The 23,414-nt window shown below is 38.4% G+C and overlaps 1 protein-coding gene across 1 annotated transcript in view; it reads right to left on the reverse strand.

Moving 5' to 3' along the window:
- Positions 1-20,121, reverse strand: part of ints6 (integrator complex subunit 6) — a 29,138-nt gene extending 9,017 nt beyond the window's left edge. Inside the window, exons 1-11 of the mRNA XM_084724813.1 lie at positions 19,666-20,121; positions 19,449-19,526; positions 18,704-18,853; positions 11,783-11,872; positions 10,094-10,277; positions 5,096-5,221; positions 4,618-4,769; positions 3,250-3,402; positions 1,941-2,073; positions 1,660-1,754; positions 1,435-1,545 (exon numbers count right to left, since the gene is read on the reverse strand). Coding sequence (XP_084580939.1) covers positions 1,435-1,545; positions 1,660-1,754; positions 1,941-2,073; positions 3,250-3,402; positions 4,618-4,769; positions 5,096-5,221; positions 10,094-10,277; positions 11,783-11,872; positions 18,704-18,853; positions 19,449-19,526; positions 19,666-19,776 — 1,383 coding nt within the window. The 5' untranslated portion in view covers positions 19,777-20,121. The remainder of the gene's footprint in view (positions 1-1,434; positions 1,546-1,659; positions 1,755-1,940; positions 2,074-3,249; positions 3,403-4,617; positions 4,770-5,095; positions 5,222-10,093; positions 10,278-11,782; positions 11,873-18,703; positions 18,854-19,448; positions 19,527-19,665) is intronic.
- Positions 20,122-23,414: the final 3,293 nt, after the last annotated feature.

The following is a 23,414-nucleotide window of genomic DNA, read 5'->3' on the forward strand; positions in this document are numbered from 1 at the left end:
TTTGTGATAGCACTCTACAGGAGCAGAGATATTTCAAAATTCCATATAACCTGGCTGAGCCCATGCACGGCTCATTTTATTTCTTTATCTAAAAAGCAAACTATTCAGTTAGGCTGTGATTTATTATAAAAGCAACGCAATCATAATCAAACAGTTTCAAAATCCAAGGACTTTTCAAACTTTAAACACCACATTAAAATTATAAGTGTTTTCATGGATTTCCAGAACCCATTTGAACCCTGCTGAGAAATACCATGAAAAAACAAAAACTTACCAACCCTGTCTTTTTTATCAAAAGTAACTCAAACAGGAATAAAAAAGTGCGTTTGGTGACAATTGGCTTGGATTTGGTGCATTGGTGGATAATTACAGCAGGAGGCCAGCATATCTGAGAGTGACTAAAGAATAAAAATTGGGCCCATGCTTAGTGTAGTAAAGGAACGGTATGATGACTTGATGTGTTTTCAACAGGTTTTTGATCAATAGTGGAGCTCTGTGACACAAAGGAATAGGCTCTGGATACACACACCAGACTTGTTAGTTGGATAGATTTGTTGTCAGATGTACTCTCTATTGGATGCGTTTACAATTATGGGATAAAGAATATCACAGAACTTATTCTTTAAATAGAGATATACTGAACTACTTTTTTTTTTCCAGTTCCAATCCGAAACAGATATCTGAATTTGGATGTCTGCTGATATCAATACTACACTGATACCAGAACACTTTCACTTTTCATGATGTTTATTATTAGCAGTATTCATATGAGATGTAGTACTAAGATTACATGAGGCTGAAACTGAACATCAGTCTGGAAAGTTTGTGTAGTTTGTGTAATGGTGCCCTTCAACCATTGTCGGGTGCTGTAGGATTCTGGTTTGTGACATTCACATGTGCAGCTGACAGGCTGAGAGACAGCCCTCATATGTTTAACTTCCCTTGATGCATTGCTGAGAGATAAAGTTTCTACTTTATGTTCCAACATGCAAATGTTTGTAATGTGTTTGCTCAGAACATCATAGTTTATATTGGTAATTGTCATTTTTGTGCTGGTTTATTGTCACACCGTGAATGAGGTGGCAAGTACATTTTTTTAATCCAGCTGTATCATATCATATTAATTTGAAACAGGTTTCTACTATATTACATTCAAAAGCAGACCATAAGTCACACGTGTAATCCAGCTTTCAATCTGCACTGCTCTAACAAAGTAGTGTTCATAAATCGAAAACACATGACAAACACATGGTGTTGTGGAATTTACCACACGTCAATATTGGGCCTCAATACCAATATTGGCGTATGATTCGATTGGTCCAATCTCTGAGTTGAGATATCTAACCTGATTATCACACACACACGCACGCACGCTCGCAGATTTTCTGTGATATGCGTGCCAAGATGGCAAGACGCAACATCCCAGCTTCTAACCTGTTGGCTGAGCTTCTTCAGGTAGGAAACCACACTGTAGCTCAAGCCATACTCCATGTTGTCGGCCAGCAGGTTCGGTGCTCCCATGATTCTCAGAGCCTTCCTCAGAGCCTGTGGAAAGAACACAGTGATGAGACCAGTGCAGCATGTATGGTCTTCATATAACATTCAAATAGAAGCGACCCCCCCCAAAATGGATGAAGAATGGTTGCCACGTCCACTTACCCCGATATAATATGGAGGCATGGTCTTCAGGTAGTTCTCAAAGGACTGCCGCCATTTGATGGTAGGCTTGAACTTGTGCACTTTGATCAAGTCATCTGCAATAAACAAAATAGAAAGAAATATAGACTGAAATATGGCATTCATCTGCAAAATCTTCTTTCTAAAAAATACACCAAAGTCTCATATGTTAAAATTTTAAGTTATACAGGAAGCAATTTCACACTTCACTAGAGCACACAGTGTGATAGTAAAAATTAGGGACATAGATCCATCAGTCTTACCCAGAAGTGGCAGAAGCACGGGGTAGTTGTAGGGCATCACAAACAGGTTGACACAGTTCAGAGCTGTGCTAGCCTTTAAGTAGCCAAACGGTTGGCCCAGGTCACTGTACTTGGCACTGTTACATACAAACACCTAAAACACAGAGGAGAGAAAATCAGTGAATATGTGGGAACATTAGAACTCTTCAACCAGCAACCAAAACATATGACCTGTAAAATAGGTAAAGTTTGTTTTTGTTAAGTGGCTCACTAAGCTGCAGGTTCATTGGGATATAACCATCATCAGGATTTGTGGCCTGAGACATGTCCATACACTATTATCACTACCAGTGAGTAATCCACACGCCTAATCTGAGAAGAATGAACTCTCTCTTGAACAAGGAAGACCCATCTTTTAACAATCCCTCTGTGATTTTAAGCTAATGTTTTCACCCCAGATGACATCTGTCACACATTTATTATGACTATAAGTAGGACACAGCTTACAATAGCCATGCATTTTTTATTGTAATATTAAGGAAGGATTTGCATGTATGTTTTTAACTGTCTTCATTTGTAGAAAACAGTCCCCTGAGGATGTACAGCAATTGTGGGAAGAATGAAAAATAAGGGAAAATTTTAGTATTTTTCTAACCTTATTACAAGAAAAAAAAAATGTAAAGTTTGGTCTGGGGGTAGCGCCAGAGGAAAATCAAAGGGGTTTATCATCTTTCATCAGTCTAAGCTGAACTCAGATGTACTTCAAGCCCAAATGTCCTTTGAGCTGCTGCTATGCTAACATTAGCATGTTAGCATACCTTAGGTTAGCATGTTAAAATCCATTTTAAAAATCTTTAAAAATCTGGATGTTAACATGCTGATATTTAGCATTTTATATGTCAGCACCAAGGCTATTAGGTGGCAAAATATATTAGGTGTTTAAAAAAATAATTAACAGAAAAAAAATAAACTGGAACAATACTGTGTACTTCAAAGCTTAGTGAAATGAAATATACAGAAAATGTCTTTAGTTTTAATCTTTGTCGATTTGGTCAAAGATGAAGAGGTACTGGTGCATGTATTTATTGAGACTGGGCTGTCTTAATGACTGAATATAAGAGACACTCTGTGACTTTATTTTCTTAGTCTCTAAATTCATATATTTTGTCTCCATCAACAGAAAATATGGAGGAACTTTTGACGTTGCATGTAGTACATCACTGTTAGTATCCAGCTATGCGAGAGAATGAATTTATCATTGAAGATGCAAAGGTTAAAAACATTACGTAATCCTTTGTTACTGTATGTTGTGTTTGTGATGGTGCTGTACCTGCCAGCAGGTGTGAGGGGATTTCCTCTCCAGTATGTACTGTGTGAGAGGCGATGGCTCCAGCTCGTACTTGTCAAAGGGCACCTTGTCTATCACCATGGGCTCCGCGTCCAGACAGGAGAAACGAACGTGGGGGTGGGCTGAGCGTGGGGGCTGCGTGGGGCACAGAGGGATACTTAAATACTGTTATAGTTCATGTTGCATCACATAATTATGATGATCATTAATAATTATCATGTGTTCCTGTGGTTTCTGTTTTGTCAAATGTCGTTTTATGTTTATGATATAAATATTTAAAACAAAACAAGAAGTGAAATTAGTCAGAAAACATTCTACATAGATATGTACAGATACGTATATATATATATTATACTATGTATATATTATCAGTTATAAACCAATGTCAATTACGAATAATTAGGACATCTGATGAAATGAACATTTAATTGTACTGCTACCTCTCCATGCTGCTCCTTAATATTAGGCAAATTTATGCGGCCGGTGCAATTCTGTTTTATAAGCTTCACTACTTCCCCTTTTGCTCTATTGTTACTGTAGGAACTGTCTTTTTTATGTTGAGTGTCCATGTAAACAAACAACTTTTCATGCTCATCTCTTTTTTTCTTGTTGCATCTGCATAATATATATGGGCTTTTTTGGGACACAAATATTTCTAAACAGGGTTCATACAGATTTTTCTAAGTAAAATTTGAGCACTTTTAAGATACCAAAACCAAAAATTTCCAGACTTTTGAAGTGTTTACCATTATATATGATTTATTACTATAAATGCAACTGAAAATTCCTTTATATGCACAAAGATCAATGTATATTGTATTTTACCAATTGTTTATTTTAACTTTGATTATATGTTATATGGGCCTTAACATACAACCATACCTTCCTCTCTATCAAGTTATCACTGACAAATATAAGATCGTGTCATTTCAAATGTGAAAAGATTTTTGTTTAAATGAGTGACTGTTTTTTATTTATTTAATTTATGTAATTATTCTTTCACTTCATAGTCTTTTGTTAACCGTGTATCTTTTATTATTGAGTTTTTAGTGGGAATAAGTTGTACTGTTCTTGTATAATTAAAAAATATATATATATAATATTCAAAACTGACTGTGTACATGAAACACCAGATTATGTTGAAAATCAAGCATTTTTCAAGGAGTAGATTCAAATTAAGCATTGATCTTCATTAAATATTTTTTAAAACTTTAGAGATTTATTTTGTTGCTCTGGGTCATGAATAAAACCGTCAGCTAAATGTCCAAGAAAATATGAATGCAACAAATTTCACTGAGGCCTCATAAGGTATTAAAGTATGAAAGTAAATATTTGTTTAGTGTTTCTTACCAGCGTTGGAGAGTTCTGGTCCGGCCAGAAGGCCTCGGGGATGGGCCAGTGACCGATGGGGACACCGGTTTTAGGGTTGGGTCGTACATAGATCAGCTTGTGACAGCAATGCCAAGGCTGCACACCGGACTTCAACGCCTCAGCTGGAGCATCTGGACAGACACATGCAGTACAGAGGAAGCTGACTTCACAGGTAAAACAACCACCAGCAATTAAAGACAAGAAGGTGTTTGTCAGGTACACAAAAAAATGATTTTGATAAACTGTAACAGTGTGTAGGCAGTTAAATGTGACGGAGGGGGTTTAAACAGTGAAATTCACCAGCTGTTTATGAAAAAAGCTCGGAGAGGATTAAAAACAGTGAGTGGGAGAGAGCAAAGAGAATCTCCACAAATCAAACCGATGCAGCACAGCAGTTGTTAAAAAGGTCTTTTAGAAATAGAGTCAGGAATAAATTACAAACGAATGTGTCTCTTACCCTCCAAAGGAGGGGGGTCTGGCCCAGTCTTCTCAAAATTTATCACCACTCCACTCTGGATCTTCTGCACCAGAGACTCCAGACACTGATTCAACATGCGCTGAGAGAACACGCTGTAGGAACGTCCTGGAACACACAGACACACAAACCACGTATTTGTAGACCTGAAAAGGTGAATAAATCAAACACTGTGCTCTGGGCTTGGAGTTTGATGGTTTTTAACTGAGTATGAATAAAGTACTGAATCCACATTTTGAAGCTGAATCCTCTCAAATCTATTTAGTCTTCTTTTCAAGAGTTTTATGGGTTCATTAATTCATCTTTTCGGCCACTAGAGGGCAGTGGAACAAGCTGAAAGAACAACACTTCTCACATAGCAAAGTTAAAGTTGTTCTAGCAACTGTGTTAGCTGTGCTAACACTGGCATCAGAGCACATCCATCAGACCTGGAGAAACACAAACATTCATCTGGAATTGCAATTCTGATGATTTATAGTACAATATCCACTCTCTTTTCAGCTCCACAAGCACCTGAGAAAAATATATGTCTCTTAAGCTGCTGAAGGCTCCACTATGTCCACCAGCTGGTCACTAACTGTGCCTGTCTGCTGTTTGGAGCTGAGCAGGTAGAGTACAGTGAATTAAGAGTTTGAATGCTGAAAACAGCTGCTGCTGGTGGAACAGAGTTAAAGGGATAGTTTGGATGAGTTTATCTGGGGTTGGATGCGTTACTTATGGATAGTCAGTGTATTCTCTGATTTCAGTTTCTCAAATGTTTCAAGTCCTCTATGACAGTAAAGTGAAAATCTTTGGGTTGTGGACAAAAGAAGCCATCTTAGGGTTTGAGAGACTGTTTTTTCAATTTTCTCTGACATTTTATTGACCAAACAACTAATCATTTAAGGAAATAAAATGGACTGATTAATCAACAATGAAAATAAGCCTTACTTGCAACCCTAAAAAGCACATGATACTAATTAAATGTAGAGTACTCATAGCAGACTTAAAACACTGCAGTGCCTAACTAAAAGTACAGTGCAGTTTCCAGTGCTCTCTAATAAACACTGTATTTATCTTTATGGTGTTGTAACAGTCCTTTACACTTACTAGAAGTTACAGCCATTCAAAGAGGTACATTTGGATGAAATGTCCTTTTGTTTATTTGTCACAGCATCAGTCACAGAGCAGCAAAGGTCGCACGAATCAGACACGGTGTTTTACAAAGCTACAACTGATTAGTCTAATTCAGCCTTCTGGCCATTTACTGCCTCCAACTTCACCTCTAATGACCCTGTTATGCACCCATTCACTCGCTCATTTCAATAGGCTGTGGCTTTGTGTCAGGTCTGCCATCAGCAGTAATGGACAGGCAGCATGTACTGTAGACCGTCAGTGACAATGGAGCTGTGTCATGTTCTGCATTCAGCACCACTGACTGCTACACAGAGCTTTGGTGTGCTCTGCTCTGCCTCTCTATGTGTGTGTTAATCTTAACCTGCCATCAGCATCATTCTAGTCTGTTCCTCCCACCAGCTGCTTCCACAACCAGGCAGTGCGAGCTCTGGAGACGGGAGGGGGGGATAAAAGGCTACTTCTATAAGTGGATGTTCTTTAAAACTGGGAGGGAGGCAGCCAGGGTCTGGCTTATTCTACAGATCGAAATCATTGACTGGCCTGTGAGCAGGGATAAGTCAGTTGACATCCTGGACCAGGTGGGAAAATTTGGGCTTTCTAACCTTAATCAACAATTACTGCTGAAGAGCATTTAAAGGGATAGCTCGGATTTTTATCTGTGGTGGGTATATTACCTACAGTACATGGCAATCGGCATGTCCCCAGTTTGGAGAAGCAGCAGGAATGCCAATGTAGAAGGCTAAGCAATGTACTGCTGTGGACAAGGTCAGCAACAAAATGTATTTTAGTCACTTTAACAGGCCACCAAAAAAGAGAAATCAACATCTGTTCGAGTGTATGCTATGTTTAGAATATTTTCAGTGGGCTCAGTAAACCCAGACTTCTGCAGTATTGACATGTCAGAAGCTAGCCTTTGCTTAGAGTATTCAACTAAACGGTGAAAAGGAATCAGGATGTTTGTGGAACTTGAAAGTTGTGTTGGCAAAGGCCCACAGCACGTGGGTGGGCCACCTACATGTACTATTTAGTGGCCACAGACTCACTTTTTCTGGCCACGCGCCACGGTTAATGTCAAACCCTGGTGTTTTTGTGGGTTAACTGGGATTCACCAAAGTCACACAATAAAAACAAACTAACTAACCAACCAGTCAAGGTAGCTATAGAAGAGCACCTCACATGTTCTCGATGTAAATGACAAAGGAGTCTGGTTAAGTGAGAGAGAGTGACATTTGTTTTACATAATGTCTGTTTCCACTCAGAAAAAGCTGTCTAAATTTTAAATACAATGTACACTTCCTGCTGACCCTGTCCCCAGTCGTACACTGCTTGTCTTCCTACACTGGTACTCCTGCTGCTTCTGCAAACTGGAGGCATGCTGACTGCCGTCTACTGTAGGTAATATACTGACTTTGGATAAGTACCTCATACAACCCCACTTCAAGAAATCAAACTATCCCTTTAACCCCTCCACAACAGCTCCAGCAGGCTTGCTCTGTGGTTAAATCAAGAGCATACTGTGTTTGTATTGGGTTGTTCACGTCCCACTGGCAAACCTGTAAACACAAGTAACTCTGAATGTTGAGCAAGACAGTGCTGAGACAGTGCTCAGGGCCGTCCCTCTTCCTCTCTCTATCATTCAGTTTTTTTCACCAAAAAACCCCACACCCATTATTCTCCTGGTTCTTTGTATTGACGGAGATGATTCATCGGCTGAGCTACGGAATGCATTTAACAAATAGCTATTTTGATCTAGTGTTATAAATACTTGTGCATGCTTGTCCCAACATGTTCCAACAGACTCTGCTGGAGAAATTAGGTTTGTGTCCTTCCCAGGAGGAATCTGTCTATGATGTTTTACCAAAATAAAGTCATAATGACATCCATTTACAAACAAATGGCTCTGCAAAATAAAATATATTATGGTACCTTCTGAGCAATATCAAGTAACTCAGGTACAGATGATCAAAGAATTTAAATTTTAACAGTCAATTTAACGGAGCCAGCTGTCTGTAACACTTGAAAAAGAAGGCAGGAATGACTTATTTCTCATACAGGTTATAACTGAATAGACTTTACTAATAATCTATAAATGCAGACACAGAGGCCTTTAAATCTAATTATACACATTACTTGAACTGGGTTTCTTAATTTCTATTCTAGTTTCTATTTGGAGTATTATTTGAAACACTATGGGCTATACAATGGACCAGATTTGCTGAGTCTTGTCAGCCTATACAGACTGCACATATTTAATATAATACAATAAAAAAAACTATTCATCATCACCAATTTAACTATAGCAATTAAGACAAAGTCAGAATATTCCTCTTTGTTTGAGGACACTAAGTAATGAACAAAGGATGATCAGGATAATTCCATAAATCTCAGTCAATACAAAAAATATATACTCTGATGATTTACTCTCACACTTGCATTAGTTGTGGAGACTTGTAAGACAGAGATTAAAGAAAAAATGGTCAAAGTCACTGCCACACAGCCAGAGATATCCTCTGGATCAAGCACTAAAAACACTGGATCCTGCAATTCCTGTAATGCAACTTTATCGTAGGGAATCAACAATACACTGAATATCGCAATATTGTGATTACAAAAAGTCTTGATACTGTACCAGATAGTAATGATATTTACCATGATAGATTTATTATTTTATTTTACATTTTTTACTCTGTGAAAGCACTGGTACTAGCTGCTGCATCGTTTTTGTTTTGTAATTGTAAAAACATAATCCAAACATATATTGACTAAAACAATTTATGCACATGCTTAGGTCATGGCTGGCTACTTTTATTTAATTGAAGAGTGACAGCAGAAACACTTTAAGTTAAAAGGAAAAATAAATTTTATGCAAACAAAAAATGCTGTGCACATCAGAAATACTATGTAATGAAGAATATTTTTTTCAAGTCGTCAATTTGGCATTATTGTTCCTTGGGTTTTTGGTATCATTGCATCTCTACTTAATAGCATCTTTCATTTAATCTTCCCTATCTGTTAAAGGCGAAATCTGTAATTTATTTACTGTAATAAATCATAAAATAACCATGACATATCATCACAAATCAAAGGAATATGTTAGGTTAAAATACGGTGACAACACTATAGCCACAGTGTCCCCCTTTGAAATTTCTATTCTGGGCTGGAATAACTGTCTTTGTATTTCACATTAATCACAGTTCAAATTAGTGTTGTTCACTGTTCGCTGAATGAATAAGTGTCTGTTTATGCATTGTGAGAAATCATTAATAATCTTTTAGAAGGAATAGATGTTTATAATACATAAATTGAAAAATATGCTAATGGAGTCTGGCTGGTGGAAAGACAGGCAGCCAGTGAGCTCAAACTCCAGAGTGTGTATTTCCAGAGCAGTGGGCTTTTGTTTTCAGGGTAATAGGCTTAGATTTACATTGACAGGCAACTGACAGTTATAAACAGCTGATCATCTTCAAGTGTAGAACTCAGTGTTGCTTGTTATTGTCAAATTACAGCGTTGCACTCTTCTTGTGCTCCTGCAGAGCTCCTGCAGCTGGCCCAGGCCAGAGACAACTCACTTCACCCATAAATCGTACACTAATGGGATGTCAAACAATTTAATATACAGTCTATGGCTCCAACTCTGCTGTACTCATTTTTTCATGCGTGATTGCTACATATTACTTCTTAAAATATCCTCATCTTTCCAATTCTATTGCCCCAGTTTATAACACAAACTCAAGATGATATAACATTATACTAACTGCTTCGTTTGTAGTACTCCTCATGACAAGTAAAACTGACCCCCTCTGAGTAAAACTGGTGGAATGTCCAAATGCACTCTACAAACACGTAAGTACTCAGTCCACCTACCTCCAGTGACCTCACACATGGGGGTGATTGGAGAATCGTCAGGTGGGACACCGCCGAGGGGTTCAGGCTCCACTGATGCATTGCCGGGGATGCGCAGCACCAGAGCGAACAGACGCTGGTCCCAGCGGAAGGGCTCCTTTGTCAGCTCGCTACCCGGCAGCGGAGTGGTCAGAGGCAGATGGAGCTGGATGGTGCAGAGAAACAGAGTATTGAGTATTAATGACAAAATGAAACATGGATCACAGCTAGACAATGTTTGAACAAAATGATGATACACACAGACCAAGAGATGACAGAAATGAGTTGGTAAAGATTTTGCTATACTGTCTAGATCGAGGATGCTCTCTCTGTAATATCACTGGTTGTTTTAGGCTAAAACTGAAATGTGCAGGACATTTTATAGGAATACTGATGAAGTGCCATAATTTATCAGGTATTTAATTCACTGCATGATCCAAAAACAAGATATCCCATCTTCTCTTCAGACCATTTTTCAGTTGAACTTGGAAACATTTTACTGCATCCATAACATATTGGTATTACAATATAGAATGAAATATAGCATGGCAGAGTATCTACTTCATATTGCCCACCCTTGATCTGGGCTGTCATCCAGTATAAAAAAGCAGAACTATGGTGGGTAATTAAACAACAACAATTAACTCTTCAAGACATTTAAGCAGACACCCACTGTTAAAATCAAGAGCTATTAAAAGATTTCATCATGTTGATGCATCATCCTCTCCCAGCAACAGGCTTCTGTCCATCATACTGTTTTGCACATACACATTCTGATTGTCATAAATAATCTTTTTAGGCATTTCAGTGGCATCCTGGACTTTTATGTAACTGTCACAAGAGCTGCAATTAAAGTCAAACTTCCCCACCAAGCATCAGCCCAGTCTGAACAGGCACAAGCCTGGAATTATCACAGAAGCCATAAATTAGACTGTGGCTGCAGAATCAAGGATTTAATTGTATGAGTTGACCTCCAAGAGTTCTGCTTCTCAAGCTACAAAACTGACTACATGGTTTAATAGAGACCTCTCCATCTCACAGGGAGTATCACCACAGATATTTAACATGGATAAAAGAGAAGACAACTTGTGGGAATTTATGACGGGCTCTTCTACACTATTTAGGATTTTAAGGAACCAGGGGTCGATTGACAAGTCAAACTATAGGCAGGATAAAAAAAATGATAAAAATTAACTGTTTGAATCACTCAAAGGCGAAATGTACACCACGGCTGTAGCATTGATGTCAGGGAAACCAGTGTTTCAACCAATTTGGGCTTTTGGAAGCTTAGAGGAGTATTTTAGTATATACTTTTTTTTGAAAGAACTACATGAAGCACTCCTGATAGGGCTCTCCAACCAACATGGCACCAGCCCAGTTCTACTTCACGCAGCTCACTTTAAACTGGTTCGGAAACTGAAAAATTGGTTCCCAGCTGACACTAAAAAATACAGGGCCTTCCTTGGGAACAAAGAATATTTTACAGGTTGCTGTGCATTGTTCAACACCCTCTGTTGATGACATTCTTGATTACAGTGGCTCCACTCAAAAGTAGTGGAAAGAGGCTCGTTCTCTACATAGCACCAAAGTTCCAAGAATCGTGAGCAGAACTAGCTCAAAAGCTAGAGCTTTTTTGGCAGAAAAGGGCTTTGATTAAACAATTTGGCTGACCTCATCTTGGACTCCGCTGCTGCTGGTCAACTTGTTGCCGTCACTGATGGCGATTATGATGGCGGGCTCGAGGAAAAAGGGATTCCTTCCCTGCGAAGCAAGAAGAAAAAAAAAAAGACACTCGCAATTTATTTTAAAACTAAAAGAAGAAGAGGAGACAGAAACAATGTGTCAAACTAAAAAGAGCTAAGTGCATTTATAGAAGCCAAAAGCAAAATTCATATTGGAATTTAGCAGCTGTGTATTTATAGCACTTGAAAGTATGAGGCACAAATGAGCACAGATAACCTATCATTATATAGATAACTTACAGGGGATCTATTTTAAGTGAGTGGGTGTGTGAAAGAGAGAACATTAACTCCAGGGACTAATAAGAAGAAAACAGCAAGAGGACTGTCTTTAGTACAGACAGTGACTACATCTACACATCTGAGACCATTAAAGGTGTGTATCTGCAGTGTATGTTCACTGTCCTCCACAGTGGCAGAGCACATTACCTGAGGATCTATGTGAAACCTCATTTCTGCTAAGACCCCACAATATTTCATGACACCAGCACTCCACACTGATAAAATGAAACTGGAGCAGTGCTGCATTTATCACTATGCATCAGCCCTGTGGGATCTCCACAGAGGCCACAGAAGAACTCGGCAAGTTAACAGTGTAAAACCTCAAGTCCTGTCAGCAAACAGTCAGCACACCGGACCTCACTGCAGAGTCATACGAAGGCTTCATAAAGCCTATCCTGTTCTGACAGAGGTGCAACCATTAGCGGATGTGGAGCCACTCCATTTGGACCCTACCTGTAGGCCGAGGCCTCTGCTGAATGATGCACCTGTCCACTTTCATAAACAGCCCAAAGTAAACAGAGCAAGATACCACCAAGATCCACTGTGCTGTAGGTATCCATGACAACCTGACCATTTTTTTGCCCTCCCCAAAAATCCCTTTATGATATCAAACACTTTCTTAGCATGCTAATGAGTTGGCGATGAGGCTAACTTGCCAGACGAGCGATGATTTCATCCGTGTCACATCAGCTCATTTAGCTTTTACTGTTGCTATGCAATTAGGTGTTGGTCATAAGGGGGTGAAAAAAAGAATTAAATAGAGGTATTAAAACTAGATTTTTGGACATTACATCAGTCTTTACTGACAATTTAGACCAGCAGCCAAGCTTTGCTCCTGTAACTGTGTCTACTACAAGCTCACAGGTCAGAGTATCATCACATGGGGACAGTGCTGGGCAGTACTGTTTGTGTAACTTCTAACACATTTAAAAGCCAGACTGAAGCTAATGCAATTTTATAAAAGTCACAACTCAATCAATTTTTAAGACCTGTCACAATCATAAGACATTTTCAGATCACTGAAGACATTGGATGTTGGACTTTAAGGACCTGCAGAGACCCTGCAACTATTTTGAGAGTCAGTCATTTAAAGGAGGACTGCATGTGATTTAGGGATATCTAGCAGTGTGACAGACAGCAAACACATCGTCTCACCCTCCCCTTCCAAGTGTGTAGCAGAACCCATGATAGCTGCAAAACTAGCACAAAAAGCAAAAGGCTGTAACTTGAGCTAGTGTTTAACTTATTGTAGAAACATGGCAACGCGGTTCCATGGCACCCTCCATGAGAGTGGATCTCCGTAAATATAAACAGCTCATTCTAAAGAAAACAGTGATTCTTATTTTCAGGTTATTATACACTAAACATACCTATTATGACTTCTTGACAGACAAAACAAGCCATCTAATGAAACATCTATGACTTCATGGGTTTAGCATTTTTCAGTATTTTCCAACAAGTTACGGACACAATGATAAAACGAGAAAATAATTAACATATAAATCAATGATGAAAATAATTGGCAACTGCAGCCCCAATCATCTGTAGTGACACAGACAGGTTGTCTATGTATTCGCCTACAGCCAAGTCCATCTGAAACCGCAGGATCTCTGCTCTGCTGACACAATGCCAGACTGATGGAGATCCATTAGAGCCCTGTTTATCACCCCCGCTGACATGTTAACTTACGACCAAACATCACCGGTCATATTATTTCCTCACTCTCATCCCTTCCTGCCGTCTCTCTCCTCGGCTCTCTTAATGAAAATGAGATCAGGATTACCCGCTGGCTGGTTCCCTCTCTACCTCCATACTCCTCTCCATTTCCCAGGGGAGAGTCATCTCAGATGCCTGGCAACCTGGAGGGCTCTTTGTTACTGTAGAGAGAAGCACTCCAGGGCAATATTAACTTCCCCACAGCCTTGCTCCCCTGTCTTCTCCCTCTCTAGCTTTTCAACCCCACCGAACGTCTAATGTGCCGAGGATGAAAAATCAAAGTCGACTTTTCTTTATGAATTAAATTGGGAAGAAAAGCGGACGAGTTATTATACGGGACGCTTCAAACACAAAGCCAATCTGAGCACAAGCTGCATCACTTTGGTTTGGCTTTGATTCGCAGCTGGTTAAGCTAATTGAGACGGAAAAACACAGACAAAAAGTGTGTGTAGTCATCAGAGCGCCGATGAAACCTCTGTCACTTTTGACTGCTCAAAGAAAAGAGCTGCACCTGAAAAGGTCTCCGATAATGTTGTCCAGGTTCAGAGGAAATTAGGTTTATCACCAACATCTGCATCCCATATCATGCTTTAATCAAATGACTATGGGTACTGATAAAAGACAGTATAGACACATACTTGTCAACCTTAAGACCTCAAAAACAGAGAGCATTTCAAAAATAAAGTGGGAGCCGAGGCCCCCCCCCAAAAAAAAAATATGACTTTCAGACTTTGTTTTCTGCATTCTGGTCACTTTTAAAGAATAAAAATAACAAAATAACGAGTGCACATTTTTTGCAAACAGTTGCCTGCCAATAAACAACACAGGAAAACACAATGGGACCACAGTATTTAGTCTATTTAGCCATATCTTTTTCCAAGGGTAAGTTAATTAGGCTGCTCTTGGAAAATTGTGTCCCTTTCCTCTAAAACTTCCCCTGCATGTGTATGTGTGTTGTTGTCTGGGTGGAAACTGCAGACTTGTAGCACTTATACACGCTGTGCAATGCCAGAAACAGGTTGTGATAATGAAAAGGGAAAAAGGTGTGAGAATTTGCAATAAATTGGGAGTAATATGGGAGAACTGTGATCCCGGGAGTTAAATGGGAGTCTCCCAGGAAAATCAGGATGGTTGCAAGTGTGTACACAGAGTTTCACACCATCAATGTTAACAACAATGTCAGTCTTGCTCTCAAACATTTGCTTGTCAAATTAATTTTCATTGGAAGCTGATTTGTTCCACTTACTGAGCAAAACCCTTTCTTAAGCTTCACTTAAAGGTAACAAAAAGAGTAATAAAATAAAAAACAACAGAAAACAGCTAACAAGTGATGTGATGCATCACAGCATCAATTAGTGATCTAATCAATTAGTTAATAGATTGTTGATTACTGGTAAGAAAGTTTTACACATTAACTGCATTAACAGACCACTTCTTTTGAAAAGACACAGTAAGCAAAATACACTAATTGCAAGAAGGGTTGTCAGAAATACTGATATATATCAATTCTGATTATTTGAAACAGGTTCAATACTCATTTATCGCAGTATCAATAAGGGAGTACCAGCTGCACTTTCTTGTTCTATCTTTTCTGTATTTGGCACACACCTGCCTCCTTTGACTACGGTTTGAAGTAAATTAACTAAGATGTCGTTAATTTCAAAGATTAAATAATTTAATTATTATTAAAGGTCTGACCTAAAAAAAATGAATGTGTCCAAATGGGTTATGTTTCTCTCTGTCATCTTATAGTTTTGTTATTTTTATCTTCTAATTAAAATAAAACATTTTATGTCCTCAATGTCTTATTTTTCTTTGTGGTATCGAAAACTGTATGGAACATTTCTCAAGGTACTGTACTGAAGTTAGCCCTTCCAAAAACACTCATTACTAGTAATTACAACGTCTGTTATGACGTCAAAGTCAGACTGGGGGATGGAGGGGAGTGAACCATTTATTCTAAGTCAGACCTCCTTTTAGCTCTGAAAAGGCAGAGAGGACAGAACTGGTCATTAAATTATAAATAATGTCAACCTGTTGTTAAGAGGTCATTGATGGCAGGACACAGTAACCTTGACCTCAGCATGTGCCGTTTGTGTTCACAGGCAGGTGTTTGTGTCCATAATCACTTCTTCCAGCCTGACAGTGTTGTTGACAATGGCAGTCAGACTTCCTGAGAGTGTCTGACATGCATTATGTATGCTGTATGTATGCAGGGATCTTCTATTTGTTACTCAGGAAATGCTAGTTAATCATTCACTATTTCAACCACTCTCCCGACTTACCTCCACACTGGGAAGCAGGCGTCCAGATTCTATATTGACCACAACCTCACCCAGCAGTCAAACTGGGTATTAACTACACTTCAAAGCTTATATTAATAATATCTGTTCCCCAGACAGACTGCATCACTTTCACAGGCATCTGACAGAAGACAATCTTCCATCTCCCACAAACAGTTTTCTTTTTTCTTTTTTTAAATCAGTCTAGGGCCACTCTGGTCATTCTGTGTCACAATACAAAGTAAGCAGAATGATGAAAGAAGTCATTTCATTAACATGAGAGTAGTTCTCCAAGACACGGTCTCACAACTTCTACCCATCAAACCCCCTCTAGCATGAATTTACTTTCAACAACTACCTCCCTAAATTGGAATTTTGACCACAGAGATTTGACTGGTGAGGTCATGCGGCGGCACTTTTTGGAACTGGTCCAGTAATATTGAATTGGTTACAGACTTTGCGGGCTCTCTAAATGTCTGTTTGCCAAATTCAGTCCCAATTAATTTTATGTGAATGCAGGCTTCCAGCTGTGAATCAGGCCGACTCTGCTGTTCGGCTGGAGGAGAGACTTGTTTCAAATTCACAAATTAAATATGAGCTGTTCAAGACAATAGAATAACATCTATGAACTTTGCTTATTTTGCTTGGGCCTTTTCACAACAATCATGATCTTGTGAAGAGAATATTTAAATAACTCTTTTAAGCTAAATGCATGTCTTCTCTTAACTTGAACAAAACACAATCCCAACTTAAGATTTTACGAATCTGTATGAACCTCAGCATCAGTAACAACTGACAGTTCAGTAAAATGTAAAAAAAAATTATTTTTAAAATGAATTAGAGGTGCAACGATTACTAGATTACTTGTAAACTATTAAATTAAGCAACAACAGTTGTATTAATCATTAAACAGGATGAGTAATTTAAAAAAAAAAATGTCCAAATTATCCCATTTCATCTTATTAAATGTGAACTCCTCTATGACATTAAACTGTTTATCTTTGGGACATTTGAGGATGTCATCTTGGGCTTTGGCAAAACATTTTTCACTATTTTATTACATTTTATGGACCAAATAACTAATTAATTAACAGAGAAAATGATCAATAAATTAATTGATAATGCAAATAATCATAAATTGAACCCCTTCAAGAAACTATACTCAAAAGTATTTACTTTAGATCTACCAAGCAAAACATCATGCAGTCAAAACTGGCAGCTCAGGAATACATTATACCTTAAATCAAGGCTGTAAAGTTCAGTTTGCATTGAAACCTGTTGCAGAGAGGCGTGATTCACCTTTATGGTCAAAGATGCACTTTTACTGAGAGATGTTTCAAATATTTTGTCCAACCCATTAAAGTTAATGAGGGCAGAGTAAATATTTGGAACACCTCTCAGGATAACGCAACACAATTTAACAGCAGCTCCAACTTAACCATTAAGTTGAAGTAACACCTCTGTAAAACAGCTCCAACAAAACTAAACCATTAAAAACTATAGCAGATCTATTGTATGAGTGGACATTAGTTTTGGGTAGGTGTCGCTCATAAAATACCAACTCCGGTGCATCTGTGCAGACTTCATTAACTATTTGACCCGGTAATACTGTGCAGACACTCAAATTTGAAATACATCATGTTTAGAATTTAGTGGCATCTAGCAGTAAGGCTACTATAGAAACTAGGGCTGCAACTAATGACTGTCTTCATTACCGTTTTAATCTGTCAATTATTTTCTCGATTAATTGATTAGATGTTTGGTCCATAAAATGTCAGAAAACGGTGAAAAAAAACTGTTGAGCACTGTTTTCCAAAGCTCAAGATGACAACCTAAAATATCTTGTTTTGTCTGGAACCCAAATATATTCAGTTTACTGTCATAAAGGAGTAAAGAAACCAGAAAATATTAGAAATGTTTGAGTAGCTGCGGACCAGATAATTTGGACATTTTTTATTTAAAAATGACTCAAAATGATCATGAAAACAGTTGGCAAATAGTCAATTAATAATCACTTGATCGTTGCAGCTTTAATAGAAACATGAGGGTGCAATTCCACAGAAGAGGACCCGCACCCTCTGTAATATCAACGGCTCATTCTAAAGTCACGTTATTTTCAGATGATCATATATTAATGAAAATACACTTATGATCATTATATTCAATTTCTGCCATATTTTGCCAATAACCCCCCTCAAATCTCACACACTGGACCTTTAGCAGCTCTAATGTCTATACAGCTAAAAATATTAGCATGAAGCTAGCCATTATTTCAAGCACAGTGGCAGACAGTGTGTCACCAAATCAATGGTGAAATCAATAAAGGTTACTGAGGTGAAAAAATAAAGCCGCTCCTGTCTTTTTAACTTGTTGCTGTTATGTTTGTGTCATGTGCACATGACTGAAAGTGTGTGGGGTCACAGTATGCAGGTGGTTGATGCTTGTAAGACTTGGAATAGGAGAAGGGAAGTAAGGGGGGTGGGTGAAGAGGGGGTCTGTGGGGGGGGCATATAGCATCTTGTCATAACAGTTTATAAGCCTGATTTCTTCTCTGCCTCTTCAGTGCTACATACCTGTCCATAGTTGTCTATCCCAGTCACTAATCTATTGAGATTGAGTAAATCAAAAGCGGTCCTCAAGGACTGGCCAATTGTTGTTAGTCCAGTTGCTTGGAGGTTCCTCAACTCTGTCATGAAAGTGGCATGGCTCTCTTTCCATCCAGCCTTAAAAAAAATAAAAATCAACAACATAAACAAAACATTTGGTTAATAATAATAACACACATACAGATAGATAGCTGCCCCATTGTTGTGACCACCAGACAACTTCTGCACAAGATAATAATTAACTTGTTTTTTTTTTTTTATTATGATTCTTAACTGATAAACATATATAGGTCGACTCCTCTGTACAAGCCAATAATTTGACAGCACTGCAGCCAAGACCTTGATCTGTTTCTAGCAGGCTAGTGCGAGCAGCCCTGGGATAATGAACTACAAAGTGGGAAAGTCGCAATGTGTGCTGTGACTTAAAAGTGGCAATTTGGTCTAAACAAGTAAAGTAAGCTAACAGTTAGTCTGTCACCCCCTCCTCCCCCCTCCCTCCCCGCAGATATCACCTCGCTGTATAAATAACACCCAGAGTTCCTTGCTGCTCACATTGAAACAAAATGTCGGCCATGTTTTAAAAGGGGTATGAAAGCTCCTCCTGAAGATTTTCTCTACACAATTGATGTAGTGATCACAACGTGGTGGAGCGATGGAGGGACAGTCAATCTGCGCAATGTAAAGCTGGACATGACCCGAAAACAAACTCTACCTTTATCCCGTACGGAACGTCTTCAAAATTTACCAACATATACCGGTCCCCTCGGCTCGCCGGATCTCTCCCTCTGAGCTGTGGAAATAGTAGAGAATTATTTACGGTTATCGAGAGATTCAGGTTTGACAGGCGAGCTTGCAACAGTACAATGATGATCTGAACCGCAATCCCGCTCGGGATCTCCCAACATTAATGTGTCCCGTGGTTACAGTACCTTCATAAAAGTCTCAACAGCGCCTTTTGCTATGTCCAGATAGGTAGTGCCCAGATGGGTGCGCTGGTTCATTGAAGCGGACGTGTCTATCAGAAAAAGTAAAACGGGCATTGTGATGGTAATGACACGTTCTGCATGGACTTGGTGTCAGTACAACCGGCCAAAACGCAAAAAAATCTTTTGTTCTCCTGCCGCCTGTAACACCTCTCAGCTAGCTAGCTAGCTGGCTAACTGTCTGTCTCACACATTCTTTCAAAAAAGTGTAAGAATAGTGAGTGTAGCGGCCCTTTCCGGGCAAACTAAACTAAAAACCTCAAACCCTAGGGGCAGGTTATTGATTCACGAGGGATTTTGATAATTTTTACAATATTTTGCAAATATTCCTAAGTTTCATAGTAACAAAGTTCCCCCTCATAGTGAGTCCCTGCTTCTCCCTACACTGAATGCGCTGTGTCTTCACCACTGGTTTTAACCTAAGCTCCGCGCTTGACCCCGCCTCCCAAGCGGTCCTTCAGCGTCACATGGACGAATGCGCGCTCCTCATTGGCTGTCTGAAGCCCCTTATTACCATATCCAAATTAGGCCAAAGCCGAGCGTCTCCTGCGCATGCTTGCTCGCCTGAGAGGCAGGAATGTGAGGAAAATATTCTGTACATGCATTTTGTGTTTAAGAATGCAATATATGTGGCGTGGCTGTCTTTTTCGGAGCATTACTGTAGTTGTTTTAGGTCGTATTATTCAGGAACGGGCCTGTGTCCGCCCTGAGAGCTGATTACATAATCAACATTTACTTCATCCTATGCACGGGCGTGGGCTAGTGTGAAAAGACAACCCCTGAAGACAAAACTGAAGGCAAAGATGGACAATATCAAACAAAAGCAGTGAAATATTAACCCAAGAAGGCACGCAGGGTAGACAGAGAGTGCTCGCTGACTCTGTGGCACTTGGTTTTCATGTGATGACCAAATAAAGACAGCGAAACGTTATGAAGGAAGACAGGTTTAGCTGAATAGTCGCTGCAAGGGATTGACATGGGCGCGCACACAATCACACACACCCTGCAGCTCAAAAATGGCTATACTTTGTCTTTCTTTCTTATGTAATGTAATAATGTATTAAAACTGTGTCAAAGAGGTTTCATAATTTAGATTTAATAAAGTAGAGGGCAGACTTCTGGTGCTGCTTCCTATCAGTTTCGGCTTCACACAAACATGTCATGTGAGATAATATGTCTCAACTAATGTACCACACACTTAAGAACTGTTTCAATTGATCCCCGACATACTAGGCCCACACATCATCCTGACTGATTTGTGGATCCACTCTTATGCCACATGACAGGACACTCAGCCAGATATGCACGATTGTGCAATACAATTTACATAATGTTGCTCCTTGGAAAATATCATCACTTCCGCAAAAAATAAGAGGAAACCATCCGGTGGCAAAGCGATAGCAAAGAGAAGGAAGGTCTATTGCCTCTTGTTTGACAGAGTTCTGTGGAGCCACACACACACACAACAGTTCAGTTTCCGGTGTGTCACTGAGACGTTTTTCAAAATAAAATTACTGTGTGCCTGGTGTAATGGCATCTAGGGGGCAAAATTGTACACCAGTTGTACTGACATGTATTGCCAGTGAACCAACTGATTATATGGTCAAGGTAGAACTTAAAGTAACCATAGCCAACATTTAATCAAACATTTTACTCAAGTAAAAAACTGAATGAACTAAAAGACATATTTTAATTTGTGCCACTCCTGATGCAACACTGTATTTTTTATTCCACAACAATTATTTAACTGTGGTTGAGATTTTACATACAAAACATAAAACCTCATAATATATGATGCATTGATACAGGTTATATCACCCAACAGCATGTGAAGATGTCATAGTTCCATCTCAACCTGCCACAACAAAATGCTGTTTATATGGTAATGTTTTAATAAAAATAATCTAGTAATATAAACAGAAACATAACCTCAAACTGGTCATTAGGTACAACGAGTACTGTTCGGGTTGATTCAGCAAGCATTCTCTTCTGAATACTTGTACATAATCCGTAAATTAATAGATAAGTTATTCATTTTTCTCTAATTCTCTGTTCAATAAAATACATATTAAATATCCTTAATATTGCGTGTATTTTTACAATAATTATTATTATTAATAAACTGAGCAAATTGAAAAAGATGCACTGCTCAATTATTTCCAGGGTGTTTACATTTATATGTATATATCTAACTGTATATATTGCTTTATACTTTAAAATGTCAGTAGTTGAGTTTTACACATTGTGGCATTACTTTTACTTGTGTGGGATTCCTCAATGAAACACACAGTTCACCTTGATATTAGAGTTTGTTAATTTACTTCAAAATTTCAACATATCCTCAATATACGTAGTTTGCAATCTGTCATTTTAACTTCTTTGTGATGTCTTTGAAAGTAAATCTAAATTTTAACTTGTTTTTCATGTTACCAATGTATTTTTTTTATTCTTTTTCTTCTTTCACAATGCAATTTATTAATACATTTTACTATTGTAAAATTATTCAAAAAATCTAATTAATAGTTTTTCCAACAGCTTACTTTATTTGTTTCAGACCTTTATTCTGAAGTCTAGATAAGTTGTGAGCGGAAATAATTGCCCTTGTGTTTCAGGACTTTTTGTAAACAGCCCACAAGAGCAAGAGATACTTAATGTATTTTCATATGATGTATCACTTTGTTCTGTGTGTTAATATGTACACACAACGCTTAAACACCCGAAAACATCAGATGGATTAACAATTTGTTTCACGATAGGCCTCATACTTCGCGTGGATCAAAAATAAAACATATGCTTGTCAGTGAGCGTTTTAGTATGAAAGTCATAACCGGAAGTGTTATGTTTCGTTGTCAAAAGAGCCTTGATTATTGTTATGGTCCGTCAGCGTTGAAATGTGTAAAGTTACCAAGAATAACCTAAAAAAAACAAAACAAAACAAACAACAACAGCAACAACAACAAAACTTCGGGTTGTTTGTCTTCAACATAGAAATACACCAACTTAGAGGCTTTGTCATATTTATTTTATTGAATTCAGTAACTCCACTATTTACCCTTACAATAGTAATAAAAATGTAGAGAGAACAGTACCTTATAGTAGAGGTGAAATGTCCATCGTTGAACTTCTTTTAATCCCATTTTCAAGTGAGAAAATTCTTAGTGTTGTTTGAATAAAGACTCATACATCAGTGCCTTCCGTTATGATTATTAATGATATGCTGTTTGCTTCTGTTTAATAATAATTACAAATGTTGGTAAACCATGTGGGTTTCTCACTTTCTAAATGTTAATATATTCATTTTATGTCATGATAATCTGACTTTATAAGTCATCAAGTTAGTTCAGCAGTTCTAAATGTTGAGAAATCCTTAAAAAGTAGTGACTATATATTTTTAATAAATGACCATTGCAGTTAAAGTCATTGACTAAGGTATCACAAGTTTCTCACTTTCAGTCATCTGCAACTATACACGCTAATAAACCATTAACACTGTATCCCATCAAGTCTGCAGTTTTAAATGTTGATAAATTGTTGATAATGTAAATGGATTTTGGTCCAGATGCCCTGCAGCTCTTTAACAGAAGGCAATGAATCTGAGGGGTCTTCCTGGTGAAGTAATATGTGGCTAAAAAGCCAAAAGAAGTGTTGTTCTGGAGGATTTTCAACAGTCTGGTGACCCAAAGGTTGTTTTTCTT

This window comes from Lutjanus erythropterus, chromosome 8 (assembly GCF_056507025.1).
Source record: "Lutjanus erythropterus isolate fLutEry1 chromosome 8, fLutEry1.hap2, whole genome shotgun sequence".
Classification (NCBI taxonomy): domain Eukaryota; kingdom Metazoa; phylum Chordata; class Actinopteri; order Lutjaniformes; family Lutjanidae; genus Lutjanus; species Lutjanus erythropterus.